The following is a 23,991-nucleotide window of genomic DNA, read 5'->3' on the forward strand; positions in this document are numbered from 1 at the left end:
CTTGTGACAGTCTACATCAAGTAATTTATTTTTGAGGTGACAAGTGGATCATTATGGTTCAAGCCTTGAAACAGGAATGGGCTCAGTAACATGATAAGGACAAATCAATAACATTGATATTTAGATCCCTACACTGTGTATTGCTATTACAAGCCAAGAACATAATCTTCTTCTAGGTCACAAGATAATGTAGATGCAATACATTCCCTGTGTGCCAGACCTTGTACTGAAACTTGAGTAGAAATAATCCAAAAATCTTAGAATACTTAATTGTTGCCACATTTGGTAGTATTAATAGCAAAAAAGTAGCAGAAGCATTCATGCGGGACTAAGTCACATACACAATTGCTACTTTTCCTGATACACATGAAAGGGTGTTGAAGGAGGAGGAAAATTTGACACCCGTTTTATCAATTAAACAATATGTAAGTTAAGGTATAACCCAAAATTCAACTGTGACTGGAAATCAAAGCCAGAGATAAAAATAGCAACCACATGGGTAGAGACAGAAGTCTTTTCCTGAAGTAGAGAGGTACGTTGCTGATTTGATTATATTCTCTAGATAGCAACAAGAATTATCTTGCTGAGATAGTGTTGAGGGATAAGATCCCACTCCAGACAGCCATTATCAAATGAGAACCATAACCTTTCAAATACAAAGCACAGCCTACATACATTATAATCCAAGATCAACAGCAAGACTACCAGGCTCTCTCGTCTCCAATACCCTTTTGCATCCAGTGTAAATTACATTGGCTTTTGCTTTACAAGCTTATCACATTGTGAATTCCTGTTTAATTTTATGTCCAGTGTCCCCCTGCAGAGTAACACCATCCACAAAAAGTAGTACTGTTAAAAATTGCACAAGAAATCTATTTGGTTTTACTCTGAATATTACACCTAATTTTTAGCAAATTCACCTGAGAGATATCTACATATTTCAGAGCAAAAAAGAAATCAGGGATCCTCTATTTTCACAAGAAATAAGGGACTGTCTTTCAAGCTAAACATGTAAAACTTAATTTTGCCTTAAGTAACAGAACACATTGTAGAAGTTCATAAGTATTTGAAAGGAGATAGCATAAAAGAGTAAAAGAGTTATTTGGGAATAATACACATGGGAAGTGGAAGTTGAAAAGAGAAAGGACGGGGGAGATTCAAAGTTCCACACTATAACAACTGTCGACTGGGTTATGTGGAAGAAATGCAAGAGAAGAAACACATTTTACTAAGTATTCTTTAATACATATACACATATTATATATCATTATATACTAATTTTAATATAGTTCTATATATAAATTTTTATATATATATATCTCTAAATGACATTGGGAAACAATCACACACTGGTGATCCACTGATGACAAAAATTAATAAACCACATATTACTGAGTAGTTAATTAGCTACCCTTTTGTTCACAACTGTGCTGACCTGATACCAAATCCCCAACTCCCAGTCCATATAAAAATAAAAATTAGAAGACATAAGTAACGGTCGCTTCAGGATGGGAACATTATACTGGATGAAGGAAATGAGCAAGATGACAGCACAGCATCCTAACCAGGAAAGCCCCAAAGGGAAAGTCCTCCACTGCTCATGGAGGAAATACCCTGTATTGCAGAAGTGGAAGGTCAGAGTGTGGGAACAGCTTTGTCTTTTACACACTCATAAGCAGCAGCGTAAGCATACTGGGAGGAGTGCTGCTTTGTTCTAGCCAGCTTTGAACTACTAAAGCTATCGTGTTTTCTTCCACAGGGCTCCCAGCTGTTTATTAGCATCAGGGTGGTTAGCATTAACACAGCTAAAATACAAAGGAATTCAAGCATCAGCAGAAGGTTTGTTATATTGGTAACCTAATTTAATAGTTCTCCGACATCTTTGTTCAACTATGCCTCTCATTATGTAATTAAAGCAAATACATAATATTGGCAGGCCATGAAAACTGCTACACCAAACCCTCTACAATGAAATAGAAAACAAAACAATACAGAAATATACTTACTAGTTGGGTATATACACTTGTTTTAGCTTGCTTTCTGCTTCTGCTGCTTTCAATCGTTTCTTTAAAAAGAAAAGAAAAGAGAAAAGAGTTAGAATGAAAAGAAAATATGGGCTATTTCATCTGGGAGCCAAGTAATATACTGGTAAAAACTTCAGGGCTTTTTAACAAATGATGAAGTTTTTCTTTCACTGAGCAGCTACCACAAAATCCTCTTCCAACAGGAAAATATCCACCGAAAACTGTGGGCATCAAATGACTACATACGTAGCTTTTCAAAAAAGCCAAAGAGATGACAATCTACTATTTCTAAGGACAAACTTTTCATTCTCATTCACTTCAATATAAATTCATGCATTGTTCCTCCCACAATCCTTCTTTTTATTCCTGCAGAGGAAGATCTGACATATCAGTCTGTGTTTGTTCTCCATCATAATATTCACCAATTGGACAATAACAGGTATAGTAATGCACCCTCCTCTCCATCATATTTCCTCAACAGCTGAACCAATTCAAAGAGTTTGAACGAAGACTTCTTTGTGGATAGTCTTCACTTTTGAAGACTGAGTGACACTGGAGATCTTTTAAAAGTTAAAAAGGCCAAGAGCTCAACTTAAAACTGATGCAGAATTACCCGAAAGATTTTTTAACTATGGTATGTCACCACTTCTGACTAAACATCAGCCACGGGCAACCATTTGCACATTCTAAAGCTGAGCAGCTCTAAGTACGCAAGCACTACGCGTTTATCCCCCTTTGAGACAAAAAGGAAAGAAACCCCAGGTACATGGGTGAATCTCAGAGGACAGGTAGCAAAGAACATCAAGGGGGATAAAAAGGGGAGAAACTAACAAGAGCAAACAACAAACCCCTAATGAAAAACACCATTGCCAGGAGATATTAAGATACCCAACAGAGATGTGCTTAAGGGAAAACACATTGAAGAAGCAGACTTTCAGAGCATGGGCATGGCATGTTTAGAAGTAGATACTATCTGTCTCTTTATGTGGCCCTACTTCACTAAAACCATCCATTAACTTCTGTCACATTTCTGGAGTAAATGGATTACAGGGTCCTTTCAATGGGATGTATAGAATAATTTCCCCCAGAACAGAAGTGCTCCTGTTTCTTGTTTTTTGTTTCAGCTATAGCTGTGAACTTGCTGATAGCCCACAAGAACATGGCAGAAGTAGGTAGTTACCATGAGCTTTACTAACTGGCCAAGAATTCCTTTTTGTAACTCAAACCTTCACACCATTTAAAAAGTAGAAGGGGCATTCTGAAGTTCAAGTTTCCTCTTTATTACACAAACTAAATTAATTTCGGGTGAAACCTCTGGAAGCCTCTAGTCCAAGCTCCTGCTCAAAGCTGGGCCCATGCCAACATCCATGCTGGTAACAGCTGTCTGCATAAAGCCACAACAATGTTTTCCAGACAAACCAGCAGCATGGTGATATTCTAGATGAACAGATTAGCTTAACATTTTCTATGCAGCAGCCTCAAGGCACAGTCGAGGAAAATAGTTGTAAAGCTAAAGTCAGTATCTTCATAGACACAGGAAACATCAGAAAATGTAATAAAGTTGAAGAGTGTGTCACTGAGAAACTGGACATCAAAATCCTTTTTACAAGGACACACGTAAAAACAATTAAGTGAAAGTTTCCTGTAAGCATAAAGCTTGCTTTGATCAGAGGGACAGTCTCAAGCAAGAGTTTTCCATTGGACAGCCTGACAGTTCTTCACCAAAGCTCTCTAGACTCCTAAAGAATTCCTCTCTTGCCTTTTCCTGCAAATAAAAGTCCACCTATCTTAGAAATCAAAGAATGAAGTTGTCAGACAAGAGAAAAAGGACTGAGAAAACAGAACTTCTGAAAGTTATCCAGAGACTGCGAGTACACCTTCAGAGCTGCACCCAAAAGCTGACTTCTCTCTGCTGGTGTAGTCAAGTTGCCCAGATTGCTTCTGTTAAATCTTGTCTACGACAAGGACAGCTACCTGAAAAATGTCATCAAGAAAATCCAGATAAAGACTTCGTGGAGACAATCCTTATCAATCCCACAGACTTGGAGGAATCAATAATACACATTGTACTGGCAGTTGGTGATCGAAATAAAGAGCTTCTCCCTCTGAATACAAACCACAAACTCAAAGTTGAACATTTTCAAACCACCCTGCCCAAGTCTTTTTATGTAAGAAACCAAAGCATCCAATGATGGACCACAAAAAGTGCTGACAATGGTTCTCCAACAGCATGAGAAACACCCCCTACCCTCCAGAGAGACACTACCCCCTCCCCCCCAAAAAAAGAAAAAAATATCCTTCAACAAAATGCACATTCTCAGGGGTGTTTCTGCTCATGAACTGAAGGCTGTTCCACTCACAGCCTAGACTGAAAAACTGGTCTTCTTTCCCCAGGCGCAGACTACCACAAGCAGCTATGTCAGCAGACGAACAGCCACAGAACTCATACTCTCCCCAGGAATTATAAGGAAGTCCAACATCAGATACTGATAAATAGCTTAAAATACTGCTTGATGAACTTTGTGCAAGAATCGTATTTCCTTGAGACTTAAGGAGGAAATTCGGGGAATTTCCACTGGTAGAGAATCATTTGTTGTTTGTTTTTGTTCTGTTTTGTTTTAAATTTCCACTAGATGTCTAGATTATGGGGGAAAAAAGGCTGCCGTTTTCTTGACAAAAACTCCCAAGGGGACTATCTAGAGTCATTATCACAGTTTTGGAAATCTATGAATGGAAAAAAACTTCATGCAAGCACAATGCATTACCAGCAGCTGCGATACTCTACAATCCACAATGTAAAGTCATTTGTCTTGGAGACATGATTAACTTAGGGTATTAAGCAACATTTTAGTAAACTGGTGATGAATATTAACGTCACACCACAGATTTTCTTTGTGACTGATGGCTATGGTGTGAGCTCTGAGCTAACAACTGTTGTAAGTCACCTGGACCTAGCAATACCCTCTTCTCCTACAGCTAGCTGCCTGGGGATCAGCACAGAGCACAACAGACAGCATACACCTTTATTACAAACTAGTATACCAGGAAAACAAGGTTTTCAGAAGGTACCACAACGTACTGGATATGAAGAAGTTGGTTTTGCACTAAGTACTTGAGGCTGTGGACAATCAATAGACCAGATATGATGAGTTTCCTATTTTCTGACAGTGACCGATACCAGAAAGCAAAAAAGAAAGGTGCCTGAAATGTAGCCATCCAGAATTTCAGAATAATCCCTTCACAGAGAAAGTGCTTTGCTAGGTCCTTTGCCACCTATTAACTGACTTGTGTCTGAAGCATATTTATGCTATAAATTCTTAATGTTGTCTGATGTAGTTATGAATGTCCTCATCCACAAAAAAAAAAAAACCCTGAACATTTGTAACTTTTTCTTGTAGTTTGGCCTAAATGAAATCTTTGGTCTTTTGAGTTATTTATCTATGCACATCTTAAATATATCCTCTTATTTACTTTATCATATTTTCCCCATCTATAAAAGGGAGATATTACCAACTTGTCTATCCCACAGGGACTAAGGGATTAAAATACTAAGCACTGTACATTCGAGTTGGTGCAAACGTCTGCCCTTTATATATCCTCTCCCTAGATTTGACATCTTTCATTCTATCCACTGAGCTTGAAAGAGTTTTATAATACATGATGTATCAGAGAAAGTGTTGCAGTCATTTTCTAAAGAATGAACATTTATAAAGAGGAAGTAACAGAAGAAAACCAGGAACACTGGGGATATTTCAAGGTCCACAGCACAAGAGTTGGGTTGATAGACAGCACAGGGACACCTCAAACATCCTCAAATATTAAGCCTTTATTAGTTGATGATAGAGAAGATAAATTGCATTTTCTGGATTTAGAGGAGAACTCTCACACTGTTTATTCTTTTTCAAAACTCTGAGTATACAAGTGCTGCTGGGAGGCAGGGGAGATGGCACAGAAAAGGTATTAGTCCATGATGCATTTGGGAGAAGCGCTTCCAGCTGCCTGTGCTCCAGCCACACATCTTGGCAATGATGTATGGGACCTACGGCCTTTGTCATTTGCCAAAACTGCCTAGTTCCATGCTGCTGTAGGCTTAACAGGAGGTGTTTGAGGATAAAACATCCTACGTATGCAGGAAAATATTTTTTTTTACATTATTTCTACTTTGCTAGTACACAGTACTTTATGAAGGCTAGTACATTAAGATGTCACTCACAGCTCTTGGCTAGTTACAAAGAAGGCTTGCTTCCCTTAAAAAAAGATGTTTTCTATCCACATCAAGATTTACCCAGAGCTCCCTCCTTTAAGCTCCCTACCTTATGTAGTCGAATATAAGGGCACTTCCACTTTCTCCAGTATCTTCTCAACACTATGCATACTTTCAAACTGATTGTCTATTCCTCCTACACTTTTCTAATGGCACTTCCACATAAGAAACAGAACAGTAGAAATTCATAATATTTGATCTTCCTTTTGAAGTTACATGCTCCTCAAGCACAGATAAAAATGCAAAAAGTAAATTAAAGCCTTCAACTCTCAGAAAGCATATGACTAATTCAAACAGTCACCTGCCATTGCCATGTCCCGAACTCTTCTCAACTGCATCTCAACAGTTGGAAAGTGTTATGAAGTTTCCATGATATGGAAAACAGTAGAAGCATTCAAAGATCTTTAAAAAAAAAAAAATCACCCTGGAATTCACAACTATGTAAGAACTCAACCTTTACTTTGAGTGAAAACACAGGCACACACAAACATCACATCAACTCTTAAAGAGAGTTTTCAAGTCACTGGGGGAAGTCACCAAGCAGCAGTTACTCAGCGGATGCCATTTTAAATCTTTCTGAATCAGAAATACATGGTCTTGTGAACTGACACAGGAAATCTGTCTCAAGAAAAAGATGCATTCAAAGGAGACCCGGGATACTGAATTTGGAATGCATCTTGCTCGTTTTCTTCAGGACGACTCTGAAAGGGTGTCTTTGACGGGACAACTCTTGGGATCACTTTGGACAGACATTTAGGAGCCTACATCAGACCACAAATCGTGTGTAGAATTACTCCTTCTAGCAGTTCTGTTCTTGAAGGGTCAGTCCTTCTCGTGAAATGATTGAACTCCTCATTATGCTGGTAACCTTCAAAAGCATGGCATAGCTGAAGCCAAATAAAAATTACTGGTAAGACATCCAAGTGCACGCTTCAAAACAAGTCAATCTGCATCTATCTCAATCACAGTATCCTACTCACAGTTGCCTTTCGATCTTAGGTATACTAAGCATAAGTATAAACTTATTGTTCAGTTCTGAGAAAGGGTCTTCTCTTGAAGTCAACTCAAAATTTAGCTTCCTCAATGGCAAGAAACAGATGGATTCTGCTTCAGGATTATGACAGTGCTTTTTCGCTCCAAGAAAAACTCAAAGGAAATACAGAAGGATGTAAACTGTTCCCAACTAACTGTTTTTCATCAAAACAGGCAATTGGCTGATGACAAAAAACTTCATTACTATGTTGTGTAACTCGCAGAAATAAGACAGTTTAAATGGACGTTTTAATGTTCATTCAGCCAAAGATTCTACAAGAATGAGCAAGTTATCAATATTTCTTTTTAAAGACAATAGCATAGCACCTTGGAATATAATTTAATCATCCGGAATACACACTTTTCACATCCTTAGCACATTTTCAATATCTTATGTACAAAAATTATTAGTCCCAGAAACATTTTGTGGTATTAGACTAAGGAAAGAATCTACACAGACAAAACACTATAAAGAAACAGATGGATAAAGTGGCAAGGGATGTGCTTTGCCAAAGACTGCACACATCAAGTAAAATATAAATGTAATACACCATTATTTCAACTACAACTTCCTATGCTTTCTTTGTGGTTATATATAGATAGCTCTCCCAGGCTTTTTATAAATGTTTAATAGTATTATTTGCTTGTACAAGCTGGGAATTTGAGATGAGGTCTTCAGCTCAGTTCAGACTTAATTGATGTGATATCTCTGTACTGCAATTTCTACCTGTTTGGCTTATACTCATGCTGTCTCCCAAGTGTAGAGCCTCTAATTGGAAGTTTTCCCCAAATCCCACTCCCTGGTACACTGCTGGGCAGCACATATAAGGTACAGTATAACCATGACAGAAAACCCACTGCAGAGGAATATAGCAAAAAGTACAAGAAACTGTAGATTTGTTGGGTTTTTTAATTGCTGCAAGAACAAATAAAGCCTCTCATACAACTATCCCCTCTGCAATTTTGTAATAAGAAAGTTGAAGAAAGTTGAAAAAGCAAAAGAATTTAACCACTTCCTAATCAAGGCCGTTTCTTCAGTTGTTTTGCCTTCCCAGCACATAGGCCTGGAAGCGAACACCCAGGACACTAATCCGATCTGCCTCCTACGGTTATCCAAAAATGAACACCAAAGAAACTGCTCCCTACCCCTTATTCCCACCACCACCATCGTTGTTATATACCTCAAGATGGGCAGAAATAGAACTTCACCATTGCAAACGTATTGTGGACTTTCTGAACAGTATAGAGACTCTTTTTGGTTTAATTTTTCCCAAGACTCCCTACTATTGTTTGCTGTTCTGACTGCACAGGGGTGACATTTTCATGTAACAGCCTAAGATTCTAGTTTTCACTGACTGATAAAATAACTTTCCTCACTTTTTCTGATACCTACCATATTACTAGATGGATTTTTATCACTAAAAGAAGTGAGGTGAGATAAAAGATGCAGGGAAGAAGATAAATGGATTCCTCTCAGTGAAAATATTGAGCATAGGACAGACTGAGTACACTCAGCTATTGTCTCCTGAACAGCTCTAGTCAGACAGTAAAGCAGAACTCACTATCTCAACGACACACACAGTTCAATGGGGAAGAAAAGACCATGATCGCATTTCTCCAGCACCTTTTTTCCCCTCACCATGTCAGCTTCCATCACCATCCCACTTTCCTACCACCCATTTCCTTAACAGAAGGAAAAGTTTCAATCAAAGAATGAACCTGGGGAAGTATTGGAATGAGGATGCAGTTAATAATTTTAAAAGTAATACAGAATTGATGCAAAAAAACAAAAAGAGTTCTCATTTGTCCTGAGGATCCCTCTGTGATTTAAACAGTGTTCCAGAGAGAAAATGGTAAAAATCACACTACAGACCAAGGAGCCCAAATATAGCACATGCCAAATATTGGTCAATGCCTCAGGCACCTAGTCTTTATTTCAAGCTGAATTTTCAATGAAGCAAGTTAAAGCAAGTTAAGGACATTTTTATAACTCCACTTCTCCTAATACTTCAAATAGGTGCCTAAACAGAATACTAATAATTATAATGAAAAATCCATTATATATTTCTCTCTTCTTTTAATTAATTTTCCCATTAAGTATTATAAGTAGTTTTCAGCAACTGATACTCTGCAACATTTTGCATGCTGTTTGCATTGTGCTTTCTTTATTTAAGGGACCAAGCAGCCTTCGTATTTAAACAAGTAGAGATAAAAAATTATTGTAAACACTAGTGAAAGTTGATTCTCAAGTATAACGAGTCTGGGAATTTGAGCCATCAACGCTTCCCAGACAAACACTTTACTGGCAGTGCTTACACAGGGGAGCCTCCATGCATCTGCAGTCAAAGTCATGGGCAGCCAGAAGTGGAGAATTAGCATGGGTGCCTGTTGTACAGCAACTGTCAACCCCACCATAAAAAGTCAAAACTGAAGGTAATGCTGACCGTGAACTCTACAGCCAGAAATTAATTGTATTCCCTTCCTCAAACTACTGAAATTCCAAAACAGACATCTGAAAGCTCCAAACAAATAACGTAGCAGCAATGTGAAAAGAAAGCACAAATGCCAGTGCTACATGTTTGCATCTACGGAATGGCTGATGAGTTTAGTAACAAGAGATTTTTCGGTGCTTCAGATCATTACAGAACCCACCTCTTCGAAAGGCTGAACCCCAAGAGGAAGAATAAAGCAACAATGCTTGGTTTCAAAGGCAAGAAAAACATCTTCTGTTAGAATGAAAGAGGTGATTCTGACTCTCTTACCTGCTGAACATATCTGTCTGTAGTTTTCCACATATAGTAATATTCTATTATGCTTGTTAAGGACTTCCATGGGAGCTGGGGACATAAAGGAAAAGCAGCAGTCATTGCAGGGAGCTGGCACACAGCCTCACTGAAATTCACAGGATTCCTTTGACAGACAGTTTATAGCAGAGACTTGCAACTACTAACCCTCCTAACAAAAAAAGACAGTCAGTGTCTCAATCTCCTAAGGGCATTAGATGCACATGGGACCCATGTTACATTAAATGTCCTTTCAAAAAATAGTGCTTTCGATGTAGAAGTAGAGCAGGTTACAGGTAAATCTTCATGCTGCATTGGCTCCACAGTAAACCATTCAAGGGAGGCACAATGTGGAAGTGAACCCACTGTCTCAGATTCACTCCACTTGAGCAGCAAAGATTGGAGCAAGAGCCACAACTACATTACCACAGCTCTGATTTGCCTGGCTTCCATGGAGCTGGCCCATTTAAAAAAAAAAAAAGTAATAACTACTAACAGAATTGTGCCCTGCCAGCTCTGTTCTCTGCGTGAGAAGCACGAGGATTTCAGCAGGACCACAAAGAGTGTTGTGCTGTTTCCAAGTCCCTCTGTCTAAAAGATTAGAACACAGGACAAGCAACACTGAAACTACTTGTTTTGTTTCAGGGGACTCGAACAGCGATACAGCGAAACTTGGCTCTCTTTACAGTGGTCCATTCAATCTGCAGGCTGAGCACCTAGGGTGGAGCTTTGGCCAAACTACAGGACACTTCCCTTGGATGCCCAGGATTCCTTTTTAAAACTTTCAAAAGGCCCTTTCTGAAATTGTATTATAAAAGTGACTAAATTTTCATGTTTCAGAAGGCCCAGTACTTATTCTCCTTCAAACACAAATTAATCTACAGCAGCTAGGCTGTCACAACACTTTCCTAAATCCTCCCTCAGCTGTAGTGGAGCAGATGATTTTAAATTAATGTCTCTAAAGGAAAAGCTATCATCTGTGATTTGAAATTCTGCCTGTACAACAGGCTGTCATCAGTATGAGGTCTGCCTTTCCCCAATTTACAGCAAGACACATGCTCCAGTTCAAAGCCCTCTTCTTCAACACGAAGAAAACCAACACAGTTTAGACAAGCTGTAAACCAGTTCTGTCACTGATCAGAACTGGTCACCATGTGGGCCCTCATTTTATATACTTACAAAATCTTGCTGAATGTCAGTGAAATCTTTTCCATATTTTTCTAGTGCTTCCTCGAAGAGGTTTGCCTCTGAAGCAGACCACTCCTCCATCTCATCTCTGCACAGGACTGGCCCACCTTGTGGCACAAGCGCAGAGATTGCCTTGGAAATGTCATAGACATTTTTGTGCAAAGTGTCCATAGCATGGAACTACATGGTTGGAAGAGAGAAAAATAAATGTAAGGACAAACATCTAGGGAGAAAAAAATGCCTAACAGTGAAACAGCAGTAACAAGAATTCTGCACCAAGATTTGAGGGTGCAGTATTCTATACCTAAGACAAAGTCAGTAAAAACTTGTTCCAACCTTAGACTCACTGTGACTGTCAGCATACAAGTTTAACATTCACTAACAATAGTGGGGTTTGTGGAACACAAGCCCTTGCATATCAGTAATTCCTACTTAGCTACTCACCAGCACCACCACTGTAGCACTACTGTTAAGAAAATGCATAGGATAGAGACCCACTCACCCCAGGACTGAGCAGCCCTGTTAGGTACCACCATCCACAGATGGGGCATGAACCCAGAGGTCCAACAGCATATTTTCTAATAAACTTAGCCATGCACTTTCTTCGTCAAACAATCCACAAAAATTGCAAATAAGAAAAATATTTAAGGGCAGCAACACATGCATACAGTTCCCCCAAAGGCCAGAAATCCCAAAAAAAGATTCAAGTCACACATCATAGCTGAGTAGGAAAAAAGAATTACTCCCTGGAGCAATTACTCCTCAGAAAGCTGAACTACAACTGTCTGCAACTTGTGATTTACAAGGGCTGAGCACATGCTGCGAGGGAGGAATTGGTATTACTAAATGAAAGGTTGGTTTTATTTCCTGATTTCTGTAGTTTTAATCAGGATGTTATTTGCCTTTCATCATACCAGTCTTGTGCACGTGCATAATTTATCTATACTGTTCTACCCTAGAATTTGTTCTATATATGATTTCACATTATTCCAGTTAGGAGGTGAGGCTTTGATAACAGTTCTCTGGAGACTTCTTAAATTTTATTCAAATTTTCATTAAACTCTCTCAAGCATATAAGTTCAAGTTTTCCCTTTTCTCTGTCAACTCAGAATCACTTATGATTATAAAATATTAACAATGTCACCACTCCTCAAGTACTCTAAAATGAAGCTCGTCAAAGACAAGAACTGGATCAACTGAAATTTCTTATCTGACCGCAAGTTCTTCCCCCAGATGATCTTGCCCAAGGATGCCAGTGACAGTCTGGTGTTGGAGAAGTGATGAGGAGTGGCACTCTGGCATTATAACATTGCAGACAGGCAGATAATCATTTGCATTCTTCTCAAGACAGCTACTAAGCCCATGCGGGAGATGGGCTGTGAAGCATATCATCAAAACATTGTAATAAAATGAAACAAAGATAAAATTATCTCATAGAATTATCCATGATGGATCATAGGAGGCACAAGGCCAGAAAGTTACTTCATATGTAAATAAAGGGTTCCTTTACAAAGCCGGGATCTGCTTCACAGCAGGCCACAATTACAATCCATCTGCCCTCTCTCCTTGCCAACTGTTATTGCTGAGGTGAATATTTTGCATCTCTCAGAATCTTAAAGTCCTCTTAAAAATCTTACCAGCGTGATGTCCCTAGAGGCTGCTGCAGCACTCATGTGTAAACTTGGCTGTCTGACAGAACTACTGCAATCTAGCGCTCGGGCAAAAGTACCAACAGACCTGAAAGAAATTAAACAGAGCATTAACTTTGCAAGCAAAACAAGCATAAATATAAACACCCAACCAACACTTTTTGAGATCAGCAGACTCCATTTCTTAGTAACAAGATTACATGGTTTAGCACTAGTTCTGAGCCAGAGACCGTTCTCTTCAGATGTGATTTGTTATTATGAATGCTTTACTCAGTTGATATGACCAAAGAGGCTTTGGCATAGGAGGGGAGACAGTGAAAGACTCAAGGACCACAAACAGGGAGTTTTGAACTATTCTCTTATCCCTTATAGAATCATAGAATGATTTGGGTTGGAAAACACCTTAAAGCTCATCTAGTCCCACCCCCCCTTCCATGGGCAGGGACACCTTCCACTAGACCAGGTTGCTCAAAGCCCCGTCCAACCTGGCCTTGAACACTGCCAGGGAGGGGGCAGCCACAGCTTCTCTGGGCAACCTGTGCCAGTGCCTCACCACCTTCATTGTAAAAAATTTCTTCCTTATATCCAGTCTAAATCCACCCTCTTTCAGTTGAAAACCATTACCCCTCATCCTATCCCTACACTCCCTGATAAACAGTCCCTCCCCACCTTTCCTGTAGCCCCCTTTAAGTACTGGAAGGCCACTATAAGGTCTCCCCAGAGCCTTCTCTTCTCCAGGCTGAACATCCCCAACTCTCTCAGCCTGTCCTCACAGGGGAGGTGCTCCAGCCCCCTGATCATCTTCGTGGCCTCCTCTGGACCCGCTCAAGCAGGTCTATGTCCTTCTGATGTTGGGTGCCCCCAGAGCTGGACACAGCACTGCAGGGAGGGTCTCAGGAGAGTGGAGTAGAGGGGGAGAATCTCCTCCCTCGACCTGCTGGCCACACTTCTCTTCATGCAGCCCAGAATACAGTTGGCTTTCTGGGCTGCGAGCGCACATTGCTGGCTCATAGTCAGTTTTGCATCCACTAATACCCCCAAGTCCTTCTCCACAGGGCTGCTCTCAACCCACTCATCACCCAGCCTGTATTTGTGCTTGGGATTGCCTCAACACATGTGCAGGGTCTCTCAGACTTAAGCTTTAACAGAAACTGAGCACAAGCCATCTTTATGGATGGCAATAGTTTCTTCCGCAATGGCAAGAGCAGGGCTACATTGTCCAAAGGTACAGAGGCAGATGCCAAGACTAGACAGAGAAAATTTAGTAATGCAAGCAATTTTTCAAAAAGTTTCAGTAAAATAAAAACCAATCTTTGTTTTACAACTTAATATTGTATATACACATACTGTATAGCCTGCATAAGAATACAGCAATTCTCAAGCATTTCCCAATGCCAGCCATTCCAGCATCTAAGGCCACAATCCCCACACTCCTTTTATTCCTAAAGAAATTGGAAAAACTTTTAACAGCAACATTGATTGCAGCAATTCCTACTCCCCTCGCTGCTTGCTACATCACACGGGTGAAACACTTGTGCTCCTGTGAGCAACTACTACAACAACAAAAAAAAGTGGGGTGGGTCTCTTTTCGCTCCACTCAGATCATGTCCCCAAACTAGTTGAGTGCACAGAGGAACAACCTAGTGCCAAGCAGTGCAGGAGTAGGAAAGGTAAACCCTGAAGCAGTAGTTGTCATCGAATACCTAATTTTGGCCAAAATCCAAAACAGTCTCCCCCACCCAAGTTTCTGTGGCGATTCACACTTCGCCCTCTCCCCAGCCTCCCAGTCACTATCCCAATCCCTGCTTCACAACTCCCCCGTCCCCAGCTTTAGCTGAACTGATACTTTTTTGTGTGTGTGTGTGGCATCTAATTATAAACTGGATCACTTCACTGATTCCAGACAGAAGCAATTTTTATACTGATCTTTTCAGTGATTCTCGTTACAGCACGCACCTTCAAGCAGCTGTATCAGCGGTGAACAGCCAGAAAGAACCACTAAAACCAGCCTTGCCACCAAAAGCCTACACAAGGTGGAAACCCCCATCACAAAGCAGCTCTACAGTCACTCTAAACCAACCCACGTGCAAACCCCCACCCGCTGGGGCACTTCTACCCTCTCACTTCCTGCTGGGTCTTCCTGACACCAGCACCAGAGCACTGTGTGGCTGAGTGGCAATTTGAATCAATCCTGCTGAAAATTAACCCAGGAAACAAAGTTCTTAGCTTTTCAGTGGTGTCCTGTACTTCACCTGACAGAAGCAACTGTGAAACGGCAACCTTTTCAAGAAGGGTCCCTAAGAGGCAAGAACACCCTTTGCTGGAGATACCCAGCTCTCCCCATCACTCCTTCATACGTTTGTTCTGCATCGCTGGTGCAGATTATCCTCTCCCCATTTTCATCCATTTCCCTATGTCCATCTGATCAAGTAGAATTATCTTTTGCACATAAATCACCTAGTTCAGCCAGTTAAGACTGTACTGTTGGCACAGGTCAAGGGAAACAGCAATATATCATGTAAGCAGCACAGTGAAACTTCCAAGAGCCTATATTTTATGGTGATTCTTTAGCGTAGCCAGAACACCATGAACTTTATGAACCTTAAAAAAGTCTATACAACAAAAAGCACATGTTTAACCAAAGGCAAAAATGTATTAATGGATTCTGAACGGTGACGTTTTCTTCAATCTGGACTGCAGTTAACATTTTTAACTTTAACCAACCTAGTTTCACTCTTGACTCCCTGTTACTGGACTTGCACACAAGGCCCAAGCAGTCATGTAAAGGTTTAAGTGCTGCAATTCAGAAGAGCCATTTTTAAAATTTTCGGCCAAAGTTCATAATAATGGCAAGTTTTATCTTCAAAGTACATAGAAAATCAATTTGGGTGTTTATTTCTGAGTATGCACACTTCTCGAGTACTTAAAACATCATGTTTCACCATCTCCCTCATTTTCCTCAATTCTTTTTTTCCCCCCCAGTTATTCCCTGAGCTTGAATCAGCACGTTGAATGATGTTGGACAAATGCACTCCCATTACATCATCCAAGACCTTCAATTCAGAACCGAAGGGCCCTGTCCAGACAGATTCTTACATACAAGCTCCAGTGTTGCCTCTCTGAGGAGCATCCCAGGAACTTACCCCACAATGGGCACAGCAATCCCACACTCCAGAAGGTTCAGGAGGAAATTCAAAGCATGATAACTCAGGAGGGAAAAAAAAACAGAGAACCAAAAGGCTGACAGAACCAGGGCCCAATTCAACAGAGTAACTGAAACATAGGCATAACTCTGTTTTCCAGGGCTAAAGCCCATGGCTGAAGCAGGCAGCCCTGCAGTCAAGGTCTACGTCTATCAGATACCACGGCCCACAAGCAGAACTCTCAAGACTACCAAACCAGACACAACTAGCAGCTTGTAACTTTACACAACTTGTTCCACTGACTAAAACCATCAAAAGGTCCAACTGTCCATTTACTCACACCGCTTTCCTCTCACACAGTCCTACAAACTTACCTAAAATACACAGAATTTGGACGGTATTACCTTTTTTCTTTTCCTTCCCCCCCCCCCCCCCCCCCCCCCCAATTACTCAGTCACCAGTTGCTATGAGACCCTAAAATTTAGTACAGGCTTCTGTTCATATAAACGCATATCAATGAAAAAATTCAGGAACATTTTAAAAAGCAAAAGTTGATCAAAGATTGCTTTGGGCTTAAATAAAAGCACACATTTCACCATCTGTACAGATTTGCAGGGTTTTACTTTATTGTGCCTACCTACTGGAATCTAGGCATTAGAAAGCATCCACACTCCATCAAAAACACTTTACCAGACTTCTTAGCAAACTATTAATGGATGCTAAAATATCACTGGATTTGATGGGAGAAAATGGACAGAGTAATGAACTGTCAAGAATTTAGTTCATTCACTAAGCCTTCTGCATGCTGTCCGAAGAATATGAAAAACCTCACCAATTATAGAATAGTTTTTACATGTCATTTGCTTTCCTTTTATGGAAGAGTTTAAGTAAGTTGTAAATCTGAGTAGCTGTTCTAAAGTCATGCAATTCCCAGGAAGGCACATAAAATGTCCATCATTTCAAAATGGAGCAGATGAATCAAGCAACTAAATACTAGTAGAGCAAAAAGAACATAAAAAGTACTCGGAAAAGAAGAGTTATTAAGATTTATTTATTCAAGGAAGAGGTAAAACGCTCTTACCGTGCTACCACGAGGAACTGGTCTATCTGCTTGTCTACTAGCGGGTTAAAGGCTTCCCAAACTTTTGTTTCAAGTTTTGACTGATCTCTTCCATCATCCTCACCTGGTTGAAAAACAAATCAGAAATGCTCAGTATGGCCATTTTAAAATAAATGAACATTCTAGATTTTTTCATCTCACAATAATTTAACTGCTAACCCAGCTCAGTCACTCTAACGGGCTACAGGGAAAATTTCATTCACTCATTTGTCTGTAACAATTTCAGCTTGAAAGACACAGAAACACAGCTCGTCTAAATCGAGCAATCAGATTTTGAAGAACTGGTTTCAAAGGACACGTGTAATGGGAAACAGAGTACATACTTCTCCCAGCTAGACAGTGTCTCTTCAGCCCCTCTCCCCAGCTTCCTTCTTTTTCTCCTTTATCTTGCAGCAGTTCCAGGAAAACAGACACACTCCCAGCTGCTCTGAGCAGGCAAAGAGTAGCTGGTTCAACTTGCATCAGCTGTTTTCTAAGGGGGAAGTCATGGCATTGGACCCTCTCGCTATTATTTTCCTGACTCTACACAAACCAAAATACCCTGGAAAAACACAGGAGCTACTGAGGCTTTTTCTTCTTTTTTCTGCTCCCTTTAAAAACATCTGATGATTATCCTTCTCTGAAGCCCTGTGTTGGCCCACTGAGGGAAGAGAATGCCTTTCAAATTACTTCATCCTCACTTAGGAGGCTTGCCCAGTTGCTGAATAAATACCAGTTCCACAGACAAATTAAACAAGAGTCCTGACCAATTTGTTTGCCTATTCTAACATGAGGCTAACAGTATCAGCAAAGTTTCTAAGCAAAGAGAGAAGCATCTCATTGATTTCTCATCTCTGCCCATACAGTCTGTAGAAGGTCCTTCCAACACGGGTCACAACCCCTGCTCTCTTAGGAAAAGCATCTGACAGACATCTCCCTGTGCATTACATGAGTCTCAGAAAGGAGACATTAGATGCCAGTATTCCCCATCCCTCTTTTTTCACCCACTTTTGGATCTATAGGGTAGCAACACAAAGACAAATCTCAAGTTAGTTACTATTGGTAACTAGGATTGATTACTGCTACTACTCCCTTTTCCTTGGGCCAGGGTCCTCGTGGTCCTACTGCTCCATGACACAGTAGGGGCAGGCTGAGGTCTCACAACACTTTCAGGCCAGCAAATTCTTCCTCCTGCCTGTTCTGCAGGTGAGAAGTCTAGGCTGGCAGCCAGCACTTGGGATGGGGAGAGGGCTCGGAGGAAAAGGCACCCAGCAATAATGGGCAAATTGATGAGGGGAGACAGCTTTTAACTGGCAGTAATTTGGGAAGGGCTCTTATAGGGACGCGAGGCTTGATTAAAAACACAAAAAGGCTTTACAGGTGCAATGAAAATTTGTGTTTCCCATGGAAATTCTGAAATCTCTTAATAAAAAGAGTGCAAGCTCTGAGAGAGCCAATTAATTCAATTTGTTTCAACAACTTTTATGATTTGGACAAACGCCCACTTGAAGACTGGTTTGAGACATAACTAACTGTGCTCAGCGGGTAACAGCTTCAGTCACCAACAAACCAGGCCATCGCTGTACGCGCGGCCTGGCAGTGGAAACCTCCACCTCCCACACCTACGCAGGCCGCAAACACAGAAGTGGCCGCATTCGACATGGCCTCTTGACAATTTAAATAAATTATGGAAATTACCCTCTTTTAGTAAGTCTGTTATATCTGCCTGGTATCTGTTTCCAACTCGAATCTCTCCTTTATCAGCGAGTAGGGTCTTCTGTTGAGGATCATATACTAGTGAATAAAAGAAGAAATCCTAGAAATAAAACAAGACCAAAAAAGTAAACAGTATTATTAACTTTTACTTTCAGAATTGCATACATACTATCAAGCTTTTACATTTTAAATCTGGTTTTATTATCTATACATACATTTTAAAACTGGGTGAACAAACAATAAGTGAACCACCAGTTTTAAAACCCTATGTCAAACAGTGCCACTTTCTTCTATATTGTAACAGCTCTCCTCAAAAGCAGCCATTCCCTTAATACACAGTCTTTGAAGTTGAAGTGAACAAAGCTCCTCTTGCACAAACAAGGCTCAGAAGGGCCAGGAGATAATTTTTAGTAATATCAGCTATTTCAGAACACAAAATTGCGCTTTCCCATATACCAAAATAGCAATACTAGATGCTACTGATTTATCCACACAGAAATACTGGTACAAACTAAAGTGTAACTTCAGAGCGTTACAGCCATACTAACAAAACACCCCATAGGGACATGAAGCCCCAGACAACCTCTGTGGCCTCTGCTGGACTTGCTCCAGTATGTCAATGTCTCTTTCGTGTTGGGAAGCCCAAAACTGGACACAGCACTCCAGAAGTAGTCTCACATGTGATGAACTGAGGGGATGAATCCCCTTCCTCCATCTGCTCACTACACTCCTGCTAATACAGACCAGGATGTCCTTGGCTTTCCTTGTCACAGGGATGCACTGCTGACCAACTTCTTGCTGGCCACCATTGAAGCTTAAATCACCGCGTTTTCTTCTGCTCATTGTTAAAATAGGGGTATTAAATTTAATATCAGCAGTAATTAGCTGCAGGTGGCAATACATTAATTTGTTGCTTTTGTTCAAGTAGATTAGAAAAGGGCTAAAAAAGCTGCCTGGCTTCTGTTACCTGGGTGTGTAAAATTAAAGCAAGAAATCATACCATAACGAGAACATCCTGCCAGGCTGGAGAAAGAACACAGCCAAAATGTTAACTACTTAAAACTGCACAGTGTAAGTAATTAAACTTTTCTGCCCGGGTAAGTACTTAGCTATAGCTATTGAGTGACACATCTGAGACCAGGTATGCTCTATCAAAGTATAGCGTGGGATATGGGGCAGGAAGAGAGCTCTGGCAGGACATGAATTAACAGACCTTTCATAACCTCCATCCACAGCAACACCATTAGCAGGAAAGAGAGGTTTTTCTGAACAGAAACACAGGACGTGCGATGCGCCATTTCTCACATCTCAGGTTTCTGGCTCATTTTCCCTTTCCCCATATTTCTGTGTCAATAGCAGGCACCCTGTTTAAATACATCTCATTTCATGCTCACCACATTTTCCCTTTCCCTATATTTGTATGTGTCAACAGCATGCAACAAAAATTAGGACAAAACCAGCATCAGTTTCAAGCCCTGTTCATCTTCATGAAGAGGTGGTAAGGGAAAAGAGAGTCTCCCAATCTGTCATACAAAGCCCAAAAAAGAAAGAATCCCTGTGAGTTTCCCCAGTAACAGGGCAAAAATTCTGAGGGCTAGGGCTTCAAAGGTACATACTAGTTCTGTTCCCCAGCCCTGCACATTAGACATATTAATGTTAAGACTGATGCCATAGAGGTAAGGTCTCCTGTGTTTTCTTTGCATGTATAATGCATCCAGCATCCAATTACAGAATTTAAGTGTTAACCACGGTATTTTCTGCTGAAATTTTAATAAAAATCAGCATTTTTCTGGAAAGAGATGAACATCCATGGAAGGGAGGAAGAAAGACAGAAAGGAGCCAAGCAAGCCAGCCAAACCTGATTTGCTACCTGAGAAAGCTACTGCATGAAACGGTATCACCTATGCAGCACTGCACAAGAGGGGCAAGACAGGAATTCACACCAATCTCCTTCAGCAAAAAACATGCCATTTCCCCACTACGAAAGCATGAACTCCAAGGGCAAGAACAATCTCATGTTATGTCACAATAACAGGATAGAAGTCATAGCTAACACTTTGCAAAATGCTGGTCCAACACCCAGCCAAGTCAGCTGGAAGGGCTGCCTGTGGTTGGGTTTGGGGTGGGGGGATTTGGTTGCATCCTAAACATATGATGTTTTTGAAAGAATTGATTCCTACTCCCACAGGCAAGAGTCAAATTACATCAATCTACAACAGAAAGGAGCTTCAGAGTTTATGAGAACTCATTTATATTATAGCTGTGTGAAGAAATCTGGGTCTCTTGCTCCCTGACATACACAAAGTTCAAGATACCAATACCATTCTCAATATTTTGAGAATGTATTGTTGCATAAATAAAACATAGGAAAAGCTTTTATTTTGCAACCTTCCATGTTATAAATACAGTGTTTTATTTGTTCCAGCTCCAAGATATCTAACTGTAGGACAAAGTGCAACATTAATGCTTTTCAGGCACATTGCCCATCAAATACACAAACCAAACACTGTAGTATAATAACACCATGGGCCCCAAGGAAGGCCAGTCCTACGGGCAATTTCTTAACACAGTCTTTCTTGGCCAGGGAAAGTCATTCATTGTGGAGGGGTTTTCTCCCATGGTATTTGACTGTTAGATGCCCTATTGCTTCTCTTTTATTGATTTTTATATTGATTTTATTTTTTTTGATTGATTATCTCTATAAAATAAAACCCATCCTTCTCTACCAGGCTCAGGTCATCTTTTTAGATCTTGTCCAGTTTTGTCTTGAATCAAGCAGGTTCAGTGAAAGAATTAAAAGCCTCTGGGCTGTTCTCCCCAAGCAGAGCCTCCTCAACAGAGAAAAGGTGGAAGTTTAGGGGCTCAGGTGTGAATACAAGACAGACTCTAATCCCCAGAGGTAATGCAATACCACTATCATCTTCTCCCATAGAAGCACAAAATTCAGCTCATGCAAACTGAATGGGATTTCTGAAAACATTTATTAAAGGTCAGTTTAGTGCCAATGCAAACTATAGTCTAAGGAACAAAGCAGATCCTTCTATACTCTAAAGAGTGCATGAACTCTTGATCACCACTACGTGATAGGAACAATTTTCCGAAGAGTTTCACAGGATGAATGATGTTCACAACAAAATAACACGGCTCTTTAAAATCCTCCATGCTCATTTTAGCTGTCAAAACTGTGTATGCTGAATTTGCGGCAGTGAAGAAAAAGAAGGGTTTTCTCTTTTAATTTCAGATCCCAGAAAACACCCAACATGTTTGGAAAAATTAAAATGACCTGCCAAGAGTTAAAATTAAACCATGACTTTCTACTTCTCCAAAGCGTTAGACAGACACATATGCTCAGAGCTTCCCTACCCAAGCCCCTAAACTACCTGTAGCTATAGCCAAGAACCAAAGCCACTAAGAAACTGCAGGAGAACAGGAAAAAGAGAACAGGCTCAAAGTGAAAGTACAATACAGAAATAGTAGAGAAATACCTCTGCAAATGTAACGGAGAGATCTTCCTGAGGAAGATTACAGAGAGAGGGTGGAAGGAGAAAAACAGAGATAACGCAAATGTAATTTTGCTATGCTTACTATCTCCCTAAAAATTTCTGCCCGCGTGTTTAACCTCCTTCAAGGCAGACAGCCTCATGCTGAAAACATACTTTTAGTGGTCATAACATATAAAAAAATGAAATGACAGATTTCCTAGAACTGCTTAGGCTTTACTGACAGAAGCCATGTTAAAAAAACCCTAAAACATTTTGAAAGCAAAGAACAGATTAAGAACAGGGGCGGGGGGGGGAAGAAGAAACAGTTCAAAACAATAGCATCCAGTGCTAGGAACTCACCAGGCAACAACTATCTCCTTTTCTTAATCTCTTTACCCTCCACCCAAGCACATTTGTGTTCCTGAGCTTTTCATTTCTTTACCATCTGTCCAAGTTAGTTTGCACCACAGCAAAATACCATGCTAAGTGACAGGGCACATTCAGGGAACTCTCTCATTCTGTGAAATCTCTAAGTGCCTGCTCAGTTTTAAAAATAACCCGCATCACTCATCTTACATTTTGAGAGTTCAAAAGGATGAAAAAAAGAAATCTCTTTCTATTCCTACATCTGCAACCAAGCAGTTGCATGTTTAGAGGAAGCCAGCTCCCTTCCCTGTCTCAATGTACCTACCTGTAGTATTAGTGATGATGAAAAATGTGCTGGGAGCCATTGAGAACAATCAGTACTTAAAAGCTGGGTACTAGTAAATCTGAAATAATTTCAGCTTGATTAACTTTTGCTTTCAAATTGGCATATCCTAGGCTGCTACCTGGTTACAAGTATTTCTGAATACAACGGCCCTTGTTTGATGTGCTGCCATTTGGCAGCCCTGAGCAGACTTGACATGTTTTTGGTTTCACATTCCAAAGAGAAACCCAACTATTTAATCCCTGTGCTTTGTTTAAAATTCTCTTAAACTAGAGTATCAGATTAAAATTAATCTTATGCTTAAATAAATACTAAAGAAAACTAAAACAGCATTTTAAAAGAAAGCCCAACTATGAGACAGACTACAGAACACTCCTTGCAAAAAAGTGACCTGTTTTCTCCTTGTTTCTTAAAGACTGATAATGACTGTTACCCTACTTTTTTTAATTACAAGATTTCCTCTTTTGTATAACATTTTAGCATTTTCAAATGCAAATGTAATGCTTGCAGATGTATTCAAATAGTAATATAAATTTAAAAGTACTACAAGTTAATTTTTAAAGTCAAAAAATACCTGAAAAAGTATACCCCAAAACTTATATTCTGAATAGTGATTAACAGTGCAAGACAATTCAGTTTCAAGTATTCAGTTTGAAGTACCTTTAAAGAGCCAGATTGGGTAAATTTCTGCAGGACACAGAAGTTAACTGATAAGCAGTTTTGCAAGGATCTAAGTGTCTGTGGTGGCATATGAAGGACTACAGGTAGATTATTTTGAACAGTGAACTCAAAAAACCAGGGAACTAAGCTCCTCCGAAATCTGAGGCATGATAAAGCTTAAACCATATTAACAGAAATCTGTAACATTTCAGGATAAAGCAAATAGGGCATGAGACTCCAGG

At 40.2% G+C, this 23,991-nt stretch overlaps 1 protein-coding gene across 4 annotated transcripts in view; it reads right to left on the bottom strand.

Moving 5' to 3' along the window:
* MTA1 (metastasis associated 1) overlaps positions 1–23,991 on the bottom strand; it is an 86,794-nt gene that overhangs the window by 32,390 nt on the left and 30,413 nt on the right. For all 4 annotated transcript variants that reach the window (XM_074832811.1, XM_074832812.1, XM_074832810.1 and 1 more), the window contains exons 6-11: positions 18,881–18,998; positions 17,165–17,267; positions 12,929–13,028; positions 11,283–11,471; positions 10,083–10,157; positions 2,007–2,065 (exon numbers count right to left, since the gene is read on the bottom strand). In XM_074832811.1, coding sequence (XP_074688912.1) covers positions 2,007–2,065; positions 10,083–10,157; positions 11,283–11,471; positions 12,929–13,028; positions 17,165–17,267; positions 18,881–18,998 — 644 coding nt within the window. The remainder of the gene's footprint in view (positions 1–2,006; positions 2,066–10,082; positions 10,158–11,282; positions 11,472–12,928; positions 13,029–17,164; positions 17,268–18,880; positions 18,999–23,991) is intronic.

The sequence above is a fragment of the Strix aluco genome, chromosome 8 (genome assembly GCF_031877795.1).
Source record: "Strix aluco isolate bStrAlu1 chromosome 8, bStrAlu1.hap1, whole genome shotgun sequence".
Classification (NCBI taxonomy): Eukaryota; Metazoa; Chordata; class Aves; order Strigiformes; family Strigidae; genus Strix; species Strix aluco.